A 19,097-nucleotide genomic window follows, 5' to 3' on the forward strand; every position below is an offset into this window, starting at 1 on the left:
TTAAGTGAAAATGATGTTGTTTTGTTGTCTTGATTTAATAATGTGCAAATTGTAATTGAAATTTGCGAAAATTGCCAAGTTACATAAATATTTAGAGATGTTTTTCCTTGACAGTTGTGGTCCTAAATACATAACCTTTGACTGGAAACCACTGTTAAAAATATAGTTCTTGCCAAAAACATAAATTATGAGATGCCTCCTACATGAACAAATTTTAAGGTAGCCACCATTTATTGTACACTGGGAATATGATGAATGAACAAGCACTTTCATTACAGGCAACATGTATGTAATGCATGCTCAAGAAATCAATGTCAGAATCTCTGGTTGAAGATAAATAATTATTCATTGATTGTAGATTTATAAAGCAGTTTGAGTCCATAATTATATCCTATGGGCACTATAAATTTAACACTTTCTGATAAAAATAAGTTTTGAGGGTTGTACAGATATCTTATAACATTTTTGACTTTTTTTGTATACCTGACTTTTACTTGCTATTGCTGGTTATATATATTCAAGTGATTAAGTACTCTACTCGAGCAATTCTAGATTTGTCATTTAAAACAGAAGTTTTCTAATTACAATTTAATTTAATCATTAAAAGGCAAACAATATGAGTTTAATGAACTGAGTCAGGTAACTGGTTAATGTTTCCATATGTTGAATTTCTCGATGCTTGTATGTTAATATGTTCATTTTTTTCATTTAAATACAGATATATATATATTTGTGTGTCTTGTTCAAAACTTTATAGTTACCCCAGTCAGCAAAGCGAAACATTCTTGAATTCCAGGTGGTCTATAAATGCATCATTACATAGCAAATGTCAGTATTAATGAAAAACTCTTTCTTTTTATTACATTTTTATTTTTAATTTTTTTTTTACATCATGAAATTTGTATCATAACGCCAAAGAAGAGAAAAAAAAATAAACGCACATTCAATCATTTTTATATTATACATGTACAATTAACAACCGTTTATTGGCACCAGGGCTCTCATATCAATGAATTTTGCTGGTCATGTCCTATCCAATAAAACTAGCCATCACTATTTCAGTGAATTGCATTTATTATCTGTTTACAAACTCACAATAAATGCTTAATAATAATCAGTTGAAAAACCACTTTTAATTATTTGGGTCAATTTGATAAAATAAAATAATACAAGCAAAAATGTTTGACTTTGAAGTGAGAGCCCTGATATGGACTAATAAAGACTCTGCTATACATTTACATGGAAGCCTATCACAAAATATATAAATATTTCTACAAATACTACATGGCATCATGTCAAAAAGAAAGATTAAGTTTAATATGACACATAAATGATACACAAGCAACAGGCTTTTAAGATTCTCATATATATTGGTGCTTGAAGATTTGAATTCATCCTCTCCTAAAACACATAACACACTACAAAGTGTTCTTTACTCTCATAATAAAAAAAGTAAAATAAATATTCTGCCAACAAATTTGTTAGGGCTACAAATATTTTACCTCACACTATTCTATTAAGTATTTCCATTAAAATATTAACTCTGATATTTGTTTGGATAGCTATTGATTGCTGTATCAGACTACTAGATTACTGTACATTTACTTACCTACTGGATGGATGCGGTGCAAATTGTTTTCTTGCATATTTTAAAAATAAATCATAAGGGCCCTGTTTCGTGAAGTGTACATAAGTTACGTTCAAGTTCAACAATAAATGTTTGATTAATGAGTGATTTCGAAACGTGTCCCTCAACAATTCTTACATTCACTGATCATAACTAATTATTACCCTGATCTTGGAACAATTTGGTCTATCAGTTTCTGCCTATAATAATTCTTGTCTAGTAATAAATCAACTGAGATTATAATTCATTGATGTATAATACGTACAAATGATCCATATATATTTTTCAAAAGGTACATTCAATCATCAAAAAGAATGAAAATGAAAAAAGAAAAATGAAAAAAAAAAGTCTGATCTTGACTTTTGCAACCTGTCAAATAATGAATATCCAACTGTTTAATTACATACATCTAAATAAAAGATGTAAGTTGGACTGGCTAAATAACATAAGCAAATTTATACGAGTCATTTTATTATATATATATATATATATATATAAATGACATAAATTAAGCATGAATAAATTCATCTCATTCATCATTTCATATTTTACACATTTTTTTTTGCGAATTCAAATTTGCCATAATTTCATAAATTCCATCAGGCAAAGTCAAAATCAATTTAATTAAAGATGCATTATGTAAAATTTAGAAAAGGAGCTTGATGTTCTTGCTTTAATGGTTAAAAAGTAGATAATGAAAAATGAATATATTGAAAATTTCATTCAAATCAAGTTATTATAAGAGAAGTTATGACTGTTGAAGATATAACATAGATTGTGTATTATCTTAGCAACGGTACTTGACAGCTGAAGCTTAGCCTTGATTGGCCATCCGATGAACTAGAGAGTTGATTATAGGCTTGTCATGTTAATTAATGTCTAAATAATAATTGATATAACATTCAAAGCCAAAAGAAAGACCTGCATAAGGCAGATTTAGTTCTCACATAATGCACCTTTAGGATAGTTTTCTATAAAACATGAACTGCTAAATATTGAGTTTGGAAGTTTGTCTAATTCTATGGACTTTCCAATTTTTAAATAATAGGAAAATTTGGTCCATTTCTGTAATAGGCACTATATCATTAGCCTATATTCACATTTATTTTAAACACATCAGAGTCTTCTTCTGAAGACAATGTGCAGTAAAAAATATTTTCCATAGGTTTAACATTTTGAAAGCATTAAAGTGAATTAAAAATAATATTACTCCATTCCAAAAATACTTATATGCCATTGATTTCAATTTCAACATAATAAACTTACTGTTTAAGATTTACATAACAAAAACATTTATACATTATTTATACATTTAATTCTTCCATCAATAGTTTTCAAGTTCAAAACAAAAATTGTAGTTAGGCCTACATACATAATTCTGAAGATTCAAATATAACTGAAAACTGTCTCAAAATTGTAAGAAATTCTTACTGTATAGAGTCACTTCAGAAAAGATATTCCAGTCACTTTGAGTTTCCAGGACAAAATGTCTGGATTTTTCTCCAACAACACAACTATGTAGTAATCCAATGACCTTGACCTTTCTGCCAAGAAAATGATGGCTGGTTTAATCAGGCACTGGGAAGCCAGTAGCATATCTTTGTGTCCACTGTCTGGCCTGACGATCGTGTTCTATCCGATTCTGTGTGTACTGTGTAGCGATGCTACCGACTAAAGGATCTGCGGGATTACAGTCAGTAAGAAGAGAACATATGGATAACAACACTTTAGAGATGGTCAACGCTGGGCTCCAATTTTCTTTTAGAATGTCCAAACATATAGCACCCTGACTATTTATATTACAGTGATAGATTCGGGTCTTAAAACTAACCTGAAAGGCAACAACATAAATAATTGTATTCTTTTGGATCACTCAAAAAATCAAGTATGCTTGATATTATTTAATCAAAAGTAGATTGGATGGGTTTTTTTTTTCACACTTCATTCTAATCTGACAAAAAACTAGCTGAAGGAAATTTGTAATCTGGACATGTTTTGTTGGCATAGAAATACCATTTACAGTCAATTAAATGTTCCAGGCATTTGTTTTCCTTGTCAATCAAAGGAGGTTTTTTGTTTACTATACATAATTAGAATATTATGCAGAATTTTCAGTATCAATGATTTTAATTGGTCTTTAGATTTGGCCTCAACTAATCACACACAGTACTACATATTACAGAACTAGTCAGATAAAGTCAGGTCTTCACAAGATGATAGCATTTTAATACATGTAATTCTAAACACAAAATAAATATAAATCTATGATGACATTCATTGTTATCCAGACAGTCTCAAAAAAGTATTATTTTAAAAAAACAATCAAGGTCTAGTTGTATGGATTACCATAAATGCCAAATATGTTAGATTCATAAAAATAAATGACATTTTGTAAGAACACTGCAGTGGTTTAGTTGGATGTCATTCATACTGCATTTGTTCAGTCATTACTATAATGTCTGACAAAAGTATTATACACACTCCAACTTGCTTTAAAGTTAGTTGTATGGATTATATATAATATCTGCCAAAATGTATTACATCTGTATACATTAAAATAGCATTTTGTTGTATCTAACCTTCAATACAACTAAATATAAAGGGTTTGGACAAAGTCATATTAATATATACTGCTCTTGTTCACATCAACACATATTGAAACATAAGACTATAACAGACATAAAGTAATATAATTTATACCTTTGGGGGTTTAAATGGATATTCATGAGAAAAATGGATGTCCAGAAAAAACACACCACCCTCATAAACAGAGCCATGTGGTCCTAATATGGTTGATGCCCATTCATACATATTGTCACCTTTTGGTCCTGCACTGAAATATAGAAATGAAATGGAATTTAAAATCTCAACAAAGTAAGACTAACACATCAGACCTGATGTGTCCACAGTCACCCATTAGAAAAACATCCACTAGATACACTTAATCCAAATTGTCCATAAAACTATTCAGACTTGGAAAAAATTAAATTCATACATTATTCCTATGGCTGAATCAAAAACACTATCATTGTATACATAAAATATCATTTTTCTAGAAAGTCTGTGAGTCAGTTTTGTTTTTACCATAGATTGGCTAGAAATAATACAGCCTAAAAATGTCTACGTTTGTCTACTAATTTTCCAGATTTTAAACGGGAAAGCCACAGATCATCAATTGAGTGATTTCGAACCTCTTGCAAACTACAATATTGTCAAAGTTGAATCTCTAACTAATAGGAATATCAGTCCAAAAATGCTTCAATTCCATACAGTACTTACAAAAATGGGGCAATATTCATCAACTTCTGCAGATGATAAAAAAAAAAAGCCAGTGCCACCTATATGTATAAGTATTGTTGAAATGTTTAATGGACCTCTTTTTAATCTGTTTGAACCCCAGTAATAAGACTATCTACCATTGATACAAGTACATGTTTGGACCCCAGCAATAAGATTATCTACCATTGATACATGTACATGTTTGAACCCCAGCAATAAGATTATCTACCATTGATACATGTACATGTATTTCAGTTTTGTTTTCTTAATTAAATGTTAAATACCAATTTGAGTGCATTATAGCCTGGCCCGCGACTGTACAGCGTTTGTTTGTGATTTCTGCGTAAAATGTCTTGCCCGTATATATATTTTTGTGTAAATTATGTGTGGTGCAGTCCCCCTGCACTTACTATTAGATACTGTCCAAACAAGAATGACCATACTATCAACAAGGAACCCTCAATTTGTGCTGTCATCGGCGTCATCTTTGAATTACATGTATTGTGATGTCACAATTGTCCAGAAAAGTCCCTGGTTCATAAATGCACACCACGATCAGTGGCGTCAAACCCTCAAGTTGTAATTATTAACAATAGACTGTGTATATGTTGTGTTCATACTGATGAAGCCTGACAAGGTTTGGTATTTAGGTTTTATAAGTCTGGCATAAGATAAGAGAACATTATCAATACAGTTGTCATTCATATCATTACCATCTGTTTTATCAAGAATACTATAAGAAACTTAAACTAATGCACCTTCACGTAAACACACCAGCAGTATTTATAATTTTGGTTAATCCCAATAGAACAAATATAGAAACTATCTACCAATATTTTTAAACACTATAGCCTACACTAGCTGAAGTAACCAGGATGTTCACTGCATGAGCACTAGGTCTAGCCATTCCAAATTGATTGTTAAGCACTCTTTGAAGTTGCTGATCATCATCATGTAACTCTTTTTTAATAGTTACTTCCATTAAAATAGGATGAAAAATACAGATTCTATTGTGTTCAGACGCAATTGTGGATGGACAATATTATTAAAACCAAGGCAAGGTACGATATAATTTTAATTAGAATATGACTAAAGATGTTGTTCACCAGTACCTGGGTTTATGCCATGGTTTTTCCTTCAACATAATGCACTAATTAAAGAGTCTATAATATACATCATGAGTCAAAGGTTACAAGAGTGCTGTACTATTATGATCGATGTTACACTGAATAACTGAAGGCTAATCATTAGATCAATACAGGATAGATGACATAACTATACTAATAGTCAACATAATATAAACTATCTGAACATTGATTTACATTCCCCAATACCAAGCGCATATACGGGATTTCCAAAAAGGGTAGATTGGGGACAAAGTTTTTAAACGATATTTAAAAATATGGACGGCCTATGGGGGATGGGGGAGGGCTATGTTTTTTGCAAAACCACATTTAAAGAGAAATACCTGAAAATAAGCTTATTTAGATTTTTTTTTCTTCAGTTTGGATGTGTCTGGTTTAATAACATATTTATTGGGTTGCATTGCAACTGTATATATATCTCTACAAATGTAAATTACATATTTTCTGCTCTATCACATAGAAAATGAAAAGTGTGATATTAGGTGTTCCCGAGTTCATGCAGAGAATGATTCTACCAAAAATCCCCAATATATATTCCAGCTTGATTAAAGATACATTATGGGAGATAAGATAAAGAGATGGCAGTTCTCGCTATAATAGTTAAAAACTAGATAGTGTTAAGGTAATTTGCTGAAAATTTCAGTCAAATTGATCCACTATGAGCCGAGAAAGAAGCGGATGAAAGTTTTGCATAGTCTTGGTCATCATTACTAAAATCATTAATATAAACAGCATAGTCTCGATTATCCACTTTTTTTTGATTTAATTATCAACGGCCGTTAGCGGCATATATGAATCTAATCCAGCCAACATCGAAGGCTAGCCTTGACATCGAGAGTTTATTATAGTCTGGATAAGTTAATTAAAGATACATTATGGGAGATTTTTACAGAGAATTGGCCATTCTTGCTATAACAGTTCAAAAGTAGATGATGAAAGAAGAATATTTTGAAAATTTCAGTCAAATTATTTTATTCTGAACATAGTTATCATTGTTGTAATATTTGACTAGAAATGGTAGTGAAATGTGCCTTCACCGTGGCTGATCGTTTGATTGACAGGCGTTAACTCCACCTACATATCTCGATTATCAAGTAAAGTTTTCAATGGCATGTGGAAACGCTCTACAGCGGCCTCGCTAAGTACACTCTATCATTTAGCCTCGATCTAACTGACGTATTCTCATCAGGATGCGCCATATTTGAATTAATTGATAAGTGAAATCCTATTTAAATCCGAGCTGTAGCCGAGCCATCCGTGGGTCTACAGAGTTGATTTTGGGCTTGTTGTTTAAATAAAGATCTAATTTATAATTTCTATAACATCTGAAGCCTAAATTAAGACTTGCAATAATCAGATTTTGCTCTTGCATAATGTATGTTTAATGTCTAATTGATAATTTAGGTAACATTTCAGGCCTAAACAAAGACTTGTAATAAGCAGATTTTGCTCTTGCATAATGCATGTTTAACTGGTCATAATGTTCATGGTTTTTATTCCCATATTCCTTGTCATACTCTAGCCTTGACTAGGTAGAACAGGGCTTGTAAAATTCTTAAAAGTTTTTTGGGACCCACACCAGGATTGAAACTGTGACCCATGATTAAATGGAGTAATAGTTTGGACTTGGGTTTTAGAAGCCCAAAGCTATTTTGTACATTGTAAACAATTTTTATATTGTCATGTCGACGTCACATCTACATGTATGATGGATTTTTTAATATACAAGTATGCTAGTATGTATATCACTCTTACTTGAGAGGTCATGGAGAATAATGATGGTGGGTCATATTAATAAAGACAGTAATGGATGTAAAGAATAGACAGGTTGCCAGACAACGAAACATACGCCCACAGCAGCTAAATCGTCCAACAGTTGACTAGGGATGTTGCATTGTTATTCTTTTATAGACACTGGTATCATTTTAATACATATCAGACAATAACTTTTGTTAATTGAGCACTTACATGGTTCTACAATGTGAAACACAGGCAAAAACACTTATAACTAATTAATTGAAATTATTGAAATATGAAAGACTTTTCCATTTTACCAATTTAAATAATCCATATAAATTTCATACAGATGGGATGATAATAACTTTTGTCATGTGAGTGTTCACAAAGTTTTGCAAAGTGAAACAAGGGTCATAACTTCAGAAGTAATGGAAATAATTGAAATGTGATAGGCCTCTACGTTTTACTACTTTAAACAAGCCAAAAGTGAGGCTATGTTCCCGCTGAAATCCCGAAATAATAGATGAAACATATTAATTAATTGCACATATTTTTTTTTCAAAAGTATCGGGCAATCAAACTGATTATCAACTATACACTAAGTTTCATCACTCTCTATAAGATATAATCAAAGTTATCTTGTCCCAAAGCATCGATCAATGAAATTGCTTAGCTCTGCTTAATAACTGAAAGCAGAGATGTTATGTTCCAAAGTCTTGACCAATCAAATTACTTATCGCTCCTTAGTCTAACCAGAAAATTCTCATCATCGAACTTAGTCAAGGTAATGATATAATGAATCTATACTCAGAGTTTTATCGCTCTCACTTAATTATAACCAAAGTTATCGTGACCCAAAGCATCAACAAATCAGATTGTTTATCTCTGCTTACCGTAAGCAGACAATTTTCATCATTGAACTCCATGAAGGCATTTACCTAATGAACGCCTGCACCAAGTTTGAACATTCTACCTCAATTAGGAGAGTTACTGTGTTCCAAAGTCTCAACCAATGAAATTGCTTATCGCTCTGCTTACCCTCAGCAGAAAATGTTCATTATCGAACTTAGTCAAGGTATTGATGAGATAAAACTATACACCTAGTGTCATCACTCTCACTTAATTAGAACTATAGTTATCGTGTCCCAAAGCATCAACCAATTGTTTATCTCTGCTTACCCTAAGCAGAAAATTCTCATCTTCGAATTACGTCAAGGCATTCACCTAATAAACACCTACATGTACACCAAGTGTGAAAATTCTAGTTCAATTACATGAGAGTTATTGTGTACAGACATCACAAACAACACAAATATCAGATCAAGTGAATGGATCTGGGGTCTAAACGTAAGAACCAGTGCGCTGTATAATCCCGGGCCTGTAGTAATACAGACTTGACTCAAAATATAATACAAACTAACAATAACAGAAGCAACTCAAGAAAAGATAGGTTACCAGGCAACAAAACATAGACCCACAGCAGCTAAATCATCCGGGCAGTCAGCAAGGGTTGTCACATATTTATTCTTTTGTATATGTAATGGGAGCAATTACAAGACATTGATATCAACTTTATACAGATTGGATGATAACTTTTGTCGTTTGGGTATTCACAATGTGAAATCTCACTTATCTACATGTAAACATATGAATTTAATACACATCGGATGACAACTTTTGTTTATAGATCGTTCATAAGGTTCAACGAAGTGAAACAAGGGTCATAACTGAAATTCAATAGGATTCTTCATTTTACTAATCTAAGTCATGAATATAAATCTACATGTAATACAGATCGAATGACAACTTTTGTTGAAAGAGCGTTCACAAAGTTCAACATGGCTGAATGGTTAGCATGCGCGCTATATCATAAAGTCTGTCAAGGAGTAGGGTCGCCTGTCCAACCTCATGGGTTTTCTCCGGGTCCTCCGGTTTCCTCCCACTGCTAAAGACCCCTACGCGCAAGCGAATTATTGAAATAAAATTAAACCATGTTAGTCCCGAAATGACCTAGTTTGTGTCGAGTTGTTGTTAAACCCCATTTCTCTCTCTCAATAGAGTGTCCACAAGGTTCAACACAGTAAAACAAGGACCATAACTCTAGAAGTAATTAACGGAAATTGCTGAAATTCAACAGGCTTCTTCGTTCGTTTTACAAACCTAAATAATGCATATAAATTTAATACAGATTTAGAGTATACACAAGGTCCTACAAAGTGAAACAAGGACCATACATGTAACTCTAGAATTAATTAATGGAAATTGTTGAAATTAAATGGGATTCTCCGTCTTACTAATGTAAACATTGATAAATTCCAAAAAGATCATATAATAATTAAGTAGTCTGTAGAGAGTTCACAACAAATTGTGGACGACAGATCAAAGGACGGACGGATGGAGGCAACAGCAATATACAACCACATTTCCAAATGGGCGTATAAAAAAAGGGATATTTCCTAAACATTGTATCATACTAGTCATGACCGGCTATGTGCTACAAGAAATCTTAATAATTCTTATTATTGAAGGGAAAATACCTTTATAAATAACCATTTTCGTGAAATCTAGTAAAAGACTTAGAAAATTAAATGCCTTTCTGTAATAATCAGAAACACTGACAGAACAATCAAATGATTATTGTAGACTGTAAGAGTATTCACAATAAATTGTGGATGACAGACAGACAACAATATACAACCACATTTCCATATGGGCATATAAACATATAAGATATCAAAAACTTAAAAATTTCATTACATTTTTGTACATTTATTTAGCTTTTTTTTTAATATATTAGGACTTCCATCTCTCCAATATTTTTGTTTACAACCATGACATTATTTGAATGAAAATTTAAGAAAGTAAATGGCGGAAACCACACTGTTTGATCTGCATAAAACACTTTTACACAGCTGGAATTGGCTATAAGTCTAAGGTTGCCTGAAAATCCTGTAATGGCAGTCAAGACAAAGAACATAGCAACTTCTCGAGCAAGACAAATTTTTGATTTAATTGTCTAGAAAATGACAATCAGTGTATACTGTATAGCCAATCTTTAGACTATACTTCGAGAATAATTAGAACAATAAATCCAGATATAAATATTGACTGGCGATTCTGTGATCTTTAAGAGAACATTTAACATGTATATTGATATTTATAAAGTTCATATATTATTTATCTCTGTTATATTTAAAAACTGACAGATTTATAACTATTCAATGGTCTTTATACGATGTCATGCAGGAGTGGTCCCCAGTGATAAATAGGGGTTATAGGTCAATTTATCAAGGTCAGTGTTACTACAGGTACATATATAAGACTTATCTTACAGTAAAATCTAATGAATCACAAAAGTATACATTATAAACTACTTAAAAAGGTGGAGTACAGGATTGGCATTTTTTTACAAAAAAGGTTTAAAAAAAGGTGCAAAATATATGTATACTTTTTGGAACTGGATAATGGATATGAAAATAGGCCATGACTTTGTTCTGACTCGATTCAAAGACGTATTGTATTCCTTGACAGTAAAGATGCCAATTATTCAATCATTGATTGGAAAAAGTATTAAATTAACAGGAAAAATCATAGCCACAAAATATTATTAGTGGTGATCATCTACAAGCTGGAACCAAAACCTGAGGTCCTGTGCATAACATGCAGCATGTTTAAGATCCCCTGAATGTTGGAAATAAAAAGAAAAGTAGGCTGTAGTACAACTGCATGGAGTTGGTCTATTTTCGTTACCTTGGTTAATACAGAAAAATAAGGAGTTAAACCCCTTTTTTGTTACCTTTGCTGGTGCTCCAAATGAAGCTTATTTTACAAATTTTAACATTTCAAAACTTTATATTTCTACTAGGTTCCCTTACGACTAACTGAACAATTCCAGCAAATATTTCAAAAGTTCTAGCCTGCATAGTGATTACCAGAATTGTGGATCGAATGAGAAAGACTAACAGATAGACTGAGAGATGGACGGGGGATACAATAATATACCCACACAAGAAAAGTGATCTTATAAAGCCTTGTGGGTCAAATAGATTAGTAATTATACTCAAAGGTACATAAATCTAAATAAAGTAATATTAAGGCTATATTCACACTGAATTTAACCCAAACAAATAGATTTAGTTTAATATTTGTGTTAACACTGACAGAATTAGCATTTAAGTTAGTAGACAAAATGATTAGTCAGGAACTGTGCAATGTCAGGTATTAGTGGATAGTACAAACTGTAGGTATATATATATATATATAATAGAGTTATGGTAACATGGCTTGGACTATGTATAAAGATGACAACTACAGATAAAAGATGATATAATAAGGTTATAATGTATATGTCTTATCAACTCATGATAGATAATAATATACATATATATATATAAGTTGCATTCTATTCATATACAACTAAGGTCGGCTATAATTACGTAATGAATTGAAATGACTCTTTACTTGTATCATACAGTAATCTTCATTACGATGGTTATATTGTAACTGTGCTTGATAAATTCCCAAGACTTTTCTCGTTCCATGTGGGTATTAAAACTCTGGACATTTGGGTTAGGAGCCCAAAGGAAATTGTTATTATTGTACATAAAGAATTGCTATAGCTGTACATGTGCATATGAAATACTTATTGTTGTATGTACATGTACACCAAGAATCTTTACTGCCAAGAGAATATTCCACTTCTCTTATTGTCTGCAAATTGTTCAGAAAAAGAATCTTAGAGTTTGTGGCATGGATGGAGCTGTGGTAGCAGGGGTGGATTGGGCCATCGGCCATTGCCCGAAGGGCCGGCCGGACAAAAAATGAAAACAATAATTTTGTCCAATTCGCCAAAAAAACCTTTTCTGCTGAACATTATATGGGGGGAGGGGAACCAGCCATGGAGCGATGATGATCATGTTGTATGTGGCCGGTGGCTTTAACGGGTCGCCATTCCATCACTGGAGTCTGGAATGGGCTGGTATAATAGACTTTCTGGGCCGGGTGGGATTCACCCGACACTGTCGCCTGCAAAGTTACTAATTATTAAGTCATCTGCACCCTGTTTGTGGGGATACGCCAGAAATGTCTGCCAATGGTTCGTAACTCCCCCAAAAAATTCAATTTTAAGGCCTCAGCAAAATTTGATGATAGCTGGTCTGCTGGCTGAATATGAGTGCGAGACGATTTTCTGAGGCTGGTGTTAAACATTCCTTGACATTTTTATTAACTCGTTATTTTCAGAGATGAAATTACAGAATTGGGATGTCGGGAATGGTCTCAAATTGCGGGAAATGGCCTCCCATTATAATCAGATATGCCACCAAATCGCATATTTGAGGTTCATTTTTCAAAATTTTTCCAGGCTTCGTGGGCAGTAAAAGAGGCCCAATCCGCCCTTGTGCGGTAGTCAAAAAGTTATGGTACTGGGTTGATCACCAGATGTTCCCAGGGTTCAAATCCCAGCAAAGGAAGAGAAGATCCTTCAGGATTCAACCGATCTAGTTTAAATTAAATAACAAATTTGACATCTCATTGATTTTTTCACTACACTGAAATCTAACCTACTTTCTATCACATGTTCAACCAGACACAGTTCTATGTATATTAACCAGTCATAGTATAACTGAGATCATATCAGAGATCATATCCCACCCTATACACCTGGGTACTAAAATTCCCTCTATACAAATACAGACAATTTGATTAACAGTAGTTAAAAAGATAACAGGATCTGAACACTGTCTTCAAAGAAAATATGTCTGATGTCAATGTGGTAGAACATAAAAAAACAAAAACTGAACTAATTGACATCTGATTTCGAACTGAGATTTTTCAAGCCCAGTCAAGACTTCACACTTGTCACATCTGCCTCACTTTTTTTTTATCTAACCTACATTTTTTTATTTCAGCCTACCATCATTAGTTTGCTTCAATGTATTACAGTGAAAAAGCTTAGTGAAATTTTGGTTCTTCAAGAGTCCTACATTTTGATTGTCTGATAGATAGTGCATGGTAATTATCTAATATAAATACTCTGTGCAACCTCTGGACAATAATTATAACTTATGACAATTCAATATGTCACAGGTTTATCTTGGATAAAACAACCTGGTAAATAAAGGCATTTTTTTCATTTTTTAAGGTAATAGTTGTAGAGTGGTAAGATCAAGAGCTCCTTAAAGGGTGGGGGGATTAGGTGGCCAAGTGATCTAATGTTTACAGAGAGAGAAAGTGAGAAATGGGGTTTAACATCCACTCGACACAAACTAGGACATTTCGGGACTAACATATGGTTCTTTAGCAGTGGGAGGAAACCGGAGGATCCGGAGAAAACCCACAAGGTTGGACAGGCGACCCTACTTCTTGTCACGTACAACCGGGGATTCAAAACCAGCGCGCACATGCTAACCATTCAGCCATCCACCCCCCACCCTAATGTTTACAGATCATGGGCTTAATATTTATGCATGTCATGAGTTCTATACCATGTCTGTACATGACAAAGAGTAGGGTCACCTGTCTAACATCTTCGCTTCATTTGGGTTATTCAGATTAATGAAATAAAGATAATCTGTATACATTAGTTCCAAACAAATGACCTGGCCCCAGTTTCACAAAACATTCTCAGACTTAGTTAAGAATTTACTCAAATTTGTTTGCCTTTATATTTTAACTAAAATATAGCCCTTTATAAAACTTTTGTTGTTTTAATGTATCAAATACAACAATAAGAAACTACGTGAAAAATGTTTGTGTTTCTGGATCAAAGATATTTCTCATAAACAGTGATTGAAAGATGAGTAAATTCTTAACATTAGTCTGAGAATGCTTTGTGAACTCTGGACCTGGATTGTGTGGCGACTCAACTCCATTTCTCCCTCTTTCCTTATGGAATAGAATAAAGATTCATGGTCTTGACAAAAAGAAACACTTTAGGCTTGATAATCCAGGTGATCTTTATATCAAATGAAAGGAAAAGTTGAAATTAAAGGGACCATCCCAATTTTAACAGACTCAGAAATGAAAGAACGTGTACGTATGAAATTTAAGCTCCAAAATATAGAGGAATGGTGTATTTACCTATCTCAAAAATTTAGCTTAAAATATTGAGTTCTTTGAACGTGAACGTCAAAACCACTTATCCGGACACGTAACCCTTTTAAAATTTTTGGTCAGTTTTTTCATTGGATGACCAGCTAATCTTTTGCCATTCCTTTGGAGGTCTAACAGTGCATGACCCACGTGCTGTACTTGATAACGAAAGGTAAATTTCACCTACATATTATTTTTATAAAATAAAAGCCTGGTTTTATCCAGACACTGTATTCTACAGCTTGGGACACCGGTCTCCATTTCCAGATGAAGACTGGCAGGTTTATGGTGTTTGAAAACATATCACGTATATTGAGTTAGTTTGCTCGGCCCTATGGTAGAAGATTTTAAGGGCTTTTAACACAAAATCAAGCAGTTTTATTCTCCAAAATATAATCGAGACTGGCCGTTTAACATCTGGTCTACAACACCATTGTAAATTTGTAAATAAAATCCTTGGGGGGTGGGGGGGTCTCTTCCAGTGGTAGAACTAGTAAGATATGGTCAAAAGCTTTTTATAAGTTAGAATCAGTGTCTGAACAGCAAAAGATGATTTGCTCAGATGACTATCATGATATCTATGAGAAGATTAATCTGTTATAAAACATCATATTGTAAAATAATAAAGTATTTTTTCAAAGGTCTGCAATGTTCGTGCAGTATGGTTGTCTACAATCGTAGCAAATTTAGAAGTTCCTTTAGAATAGAATCATGATGAACTGTATAGACATAAAGATTTTAAGCTTGATCAGCCAAACAATAAGTAACGGCTCAGGAAAAGTTGAAGTTACATGTACCATCAATTGAACCCTAACAGATTTGAGGAATGTTTCACTTAAACAGGCATTATGCAAGAGCTAAATTTGCCTATAGCATGTCTTTCTTTAGGCCTAAAATATTATTTAATTTATAAATTAGGCATTATTTAACTAAGACCATAATTAACTCTCGGTGCCATCGGATGGCTGCGATATAAGAAGATTTTCATACGTTTTGTTGTCGACACGGTTACCGTAAAAATGTATAATCAAGACTTTGTTTATTATCGTAGCAATGGTAGTAATGACAAACGAGGCTAGGCTATAATTGTATCGCTGATATCTAGGCTCAAGGTGATGGAATTTGTCTGGAATTTTCAGCATATTCTCTTTTCATTATCTATTTTTTTAACTATTATACATGTAGTGCAAACTGGCAGCTCTTTATCTAATCTTACCTAATGCTGCTTTAAGTCCAGTATCAACACTTTGCACATTTTTATTTCATATTTTGAAGTTATTCTGTCAAATCTGTTAGCAGCCTAATGAAATGAGAGTTTAATGTCTCATCAATACAAAACTTGTCATTTTGAAACTAATGTATGATTTTTTTTTTCTATGCTCACATGCGCAATGTTAGCAATGATTAGTTTGCCAACATTTCAAATAAAGCCAGTAATAATGTTGCTACCCTAGTCATTTTTTCCCAACTATAAACTATTTTCTCCTGCTATGATAAAGTATAGATGGATGATCAACCATAATCAAATAGCCCGTTCAGACGCTTAAGTTGAACTGGTTTAAAAACCCTGGGGATCGTTAAACCAGTTTAACTTAAGCGTCTGAACGCACATGTGGGGCAAATAAACCAGTTTAAAAACCCCAGCTCGCGACCTGTCTTCGAGAAGGCTTTTTATTTCAAACTGGTTCATCTTAGCCGCCTGAACGGGTTGGCTTAAAAACCCCAGCTCCAGCTTGCTTTGAGCATGCGCAGTACGCAGTAAGTTACATTCCTGTGAAAATATTGGGGTCAGACTGTGCCAATGTTATCTAAAGCGTGCGAGAACCGAATAAAGAATATGAAGCTACCCATGCGCAATTAACTCTAACCTCCGACCGAAGAGGTCAGAATAGTTAAACTGGTTTGGCTTATAGTACGTGTGAACGCAACACGATGCTGTCTTAAAAACCCCAGCGATTATGAACTGGTTTAAAAATAAGCGTCTGAACGGGCTATTAGATTATAATTTGATGTGGTTAGTTTGTTAGTTATTTCAATTGATGCTAATAATAATATTGCTGCCCTCCCAGATTTTTCCATATGTTAGGTAACTATTAATTTGTAAAGCTGTGATGATTAATTTATCAATTAGATTTTGTTGTGGGATTTAATTAATTTGAAAACAGATGATTAATATCCTTTATTCACAAGCATTGATCAAATTGATAATTATGAGGGGATTTTTTTTTTTATTAATTTTTGATAACCATAGTGACTAATATGTGAATAATGTTGTTGTATTTGTCAATTACATAACTAACTTAAATCACAGCATACAAATTTCTATCCTTATTAATGACAACAATTAAACTGACATCTGCTTTTTTATAATTTATATTTTCTTAATGTATAATACATTTCTTAAAAAGAAAGAAACAAACAAAAACTAACCTGCAATTTGGAGGTGGGTCCAGGGTTATATCTGCCAACTCTTTCTGAATTCTGGAATTTTAAAACAATGTGACACAGTTCATAATTCGTAGCCAAAAGTAGGGTATAACAAGTACTAACATTTATATTACCGTGTAGTCAATATGGCGCTATTACACTATGACCCCCTGCATAGATATATGTTACCTTCCAAATTCCACAAATATTACAATCGAAACCCCAACAAACTGCACCTTTTTTGAAAGCTTGTGTTGAGATCTATCCACACATGTCTTTATTTTCCAGATCTGACATATAGTCATTATATACGACCATTTCAAAGCTTATATGCAAATTAGGCAGACGTACACATTATAACCCAATGGATGTACTATATCAATGGTTTGCTTTGTATAAACACTATACACTGAGTACTGGTACGTGAATAAATGCAGGGATGGTTGACTTCTGTATGCATTCTATTATCGAATTTTTCATCAGAAATAATTAGCCGAAATCGTCTTACCTTTTGAGACTCGTGGACATGGCTTTAGAGGTTTTAATTGATGGGGATTTTAACGGGGTTATCGTCGTATTTGTGTTATTTGAAGCGCGGCTATTTGACGGACCATCCTCTGTAGCTCTTACTCTTCGTCCTTTGCCTCGGGTGCTTCCATTCTCTGTCGACATTACCAGAACCACAAATAATGGTTACTTTCAATAAAGTAACCACACACAGAGAAACGTCAATCTGTAAAATATACACAACGAAAAAAACACTCGTAAAATTTACATAAACTGGTTGGTTTATATCGACTTGTAAGGATATCTTACCGAGATATTTTGCTTCACCGGATGATTTTCAAACATCGAGTGTATAATAATTGCTTCGGCCTCTCTCTTATAGACCTGATCTATTGACGTTTAATGAATTCCTCTAATTAAAAAGACCGTCAAATTAATAGCCAAGGCACTTCAGTGACAAAGAAATCGGTTATATTACCGCTATCAAAGTACTTGGCAAATGTATTTCTCGGGTTATACGAGGCAAGCGGAGGAGAGAGGCCTGAGCGATATTTTTCTAACAAAGGAAATACGAACTGACCACGCTTAACTCTCCCTTTTTACGAATTACACACACTTTTAATTAGGATAGGATAGAAGTAGTGAATTTTTACCTGCTCTGTATGATGGTAATATGTAGCAATTCTGAGTATATTGTTTAAATCCGAGCAATGATTATTGAGTCAATACGCGAAACACAAGCAATTTTACTGCAGTCAAAGCTTACGCTGTTCCAATCTCCTCCCCGGGTAACAGCATTAATTTCTACAAGGAATATTCACTAAAATCCGCGTCCATCGCGATTTTTGTCTTTTAATTTAATACAACAATAGCCTTAAACTCTCTAAAGAGCTCCCGATAAAATATATTCTGTGTCCGTGGGAATTAATATTTCACCTCAGTTCATTTCTTTTCTTTGCAGGATATGAAGAGATTAAAAGGGAGGCAAAAGTATCAGCGGTATTTGATGCTGAGACGTGAATTATTGCATTTGTTATAATTAATGACACGTTGAAAGGGACAGGGCACACATACACAATACATAATCTTTGATATACATATTAAAAACAATAAATTTACTGATACATTATAAATATACATCGACGATATAGACACACAGACTGCGGCCGTCCGATTTGTATCCAGAGATTACCGAGTGTAGCCTACATTTGTGTAAAAGGTAGACAAGACTAATCCACCACCAATTCGAATCCAATATCGAAATATAAGATACAGTTTGATTT

The 19,097-nt window shown here is 33.3% G+C and overlaps 1 protein-coding gene across 1 annotated transcript; it reads right to left on the bottom strand.

Moving 5' to 3' along the window:
* Positions 1–849: 849 nt before the first annotated feature.
* On the bottom strand, positions 850–18,719 carry LOC126831483 (ubiquitin-conjugating enzyme E2 E1). The gene is made up of 5 exons (XM_050562006.2): positions 18,468–18,719; positions 17,816–18,040; positions 17,311–17,361; positions 4,328–4,460; positions 850–3,458 (listed from the first exon to the last, which is right to left on the bottom strand). The coding sequence occupies exons 2-5, from the start codon at positions 17,977–17,979 to the stop codon at positions 3,195–3,197; spliced, it is 612 nt and encodes a 203-aa protein (XP_050417963.1). The 5' UTR covers positions 17,980–18,040; positions 18,468–18,719; the 3' UTR covers positions 850–3,194.
* Between the last annotated feature and the right edge of the window lie 378 nt (positions 18,720–19,097).

This window comes from Patella vulgata, chromosome 9 (assembly GCF_932274485.2).
Source record: "Patella vulgata chromosome 9, xgPatVulg1.2, whole genome shotgun sequence".
NCBI classification, from domain to species: domain Eukaryota; kingdom Metazoa; phylum Mollusca; class Gastropoda; family Patellidae; genus Patella; species Patella vulgata.

Excerpts from the sequence above, each read along its gene's own strand:
- LOC126831483 (XM_050562006.2), bottom strand. The coding sequence starts at position 17,979 with ATGTCGACAGAGAATGGAAGCACCCGAGGCAAAGGACGAAGAGTAAGA. Across the intron at positions 4,461-17,310 it reads GACCCACCTCCAAATTGCAG|TGCAGGACCAAAAGGTGACA; the intron begins GTTAGTTTTTGT and ends TCTATATTTCAG. Across the intron at positions 3,459-4,327 it reads ATCCATTTAAACCCCCAAAG|GTTAGTTTTAAGACCCGAAT; the intron begins GTATAAATTATA and ends GTTGCCTTTCAG.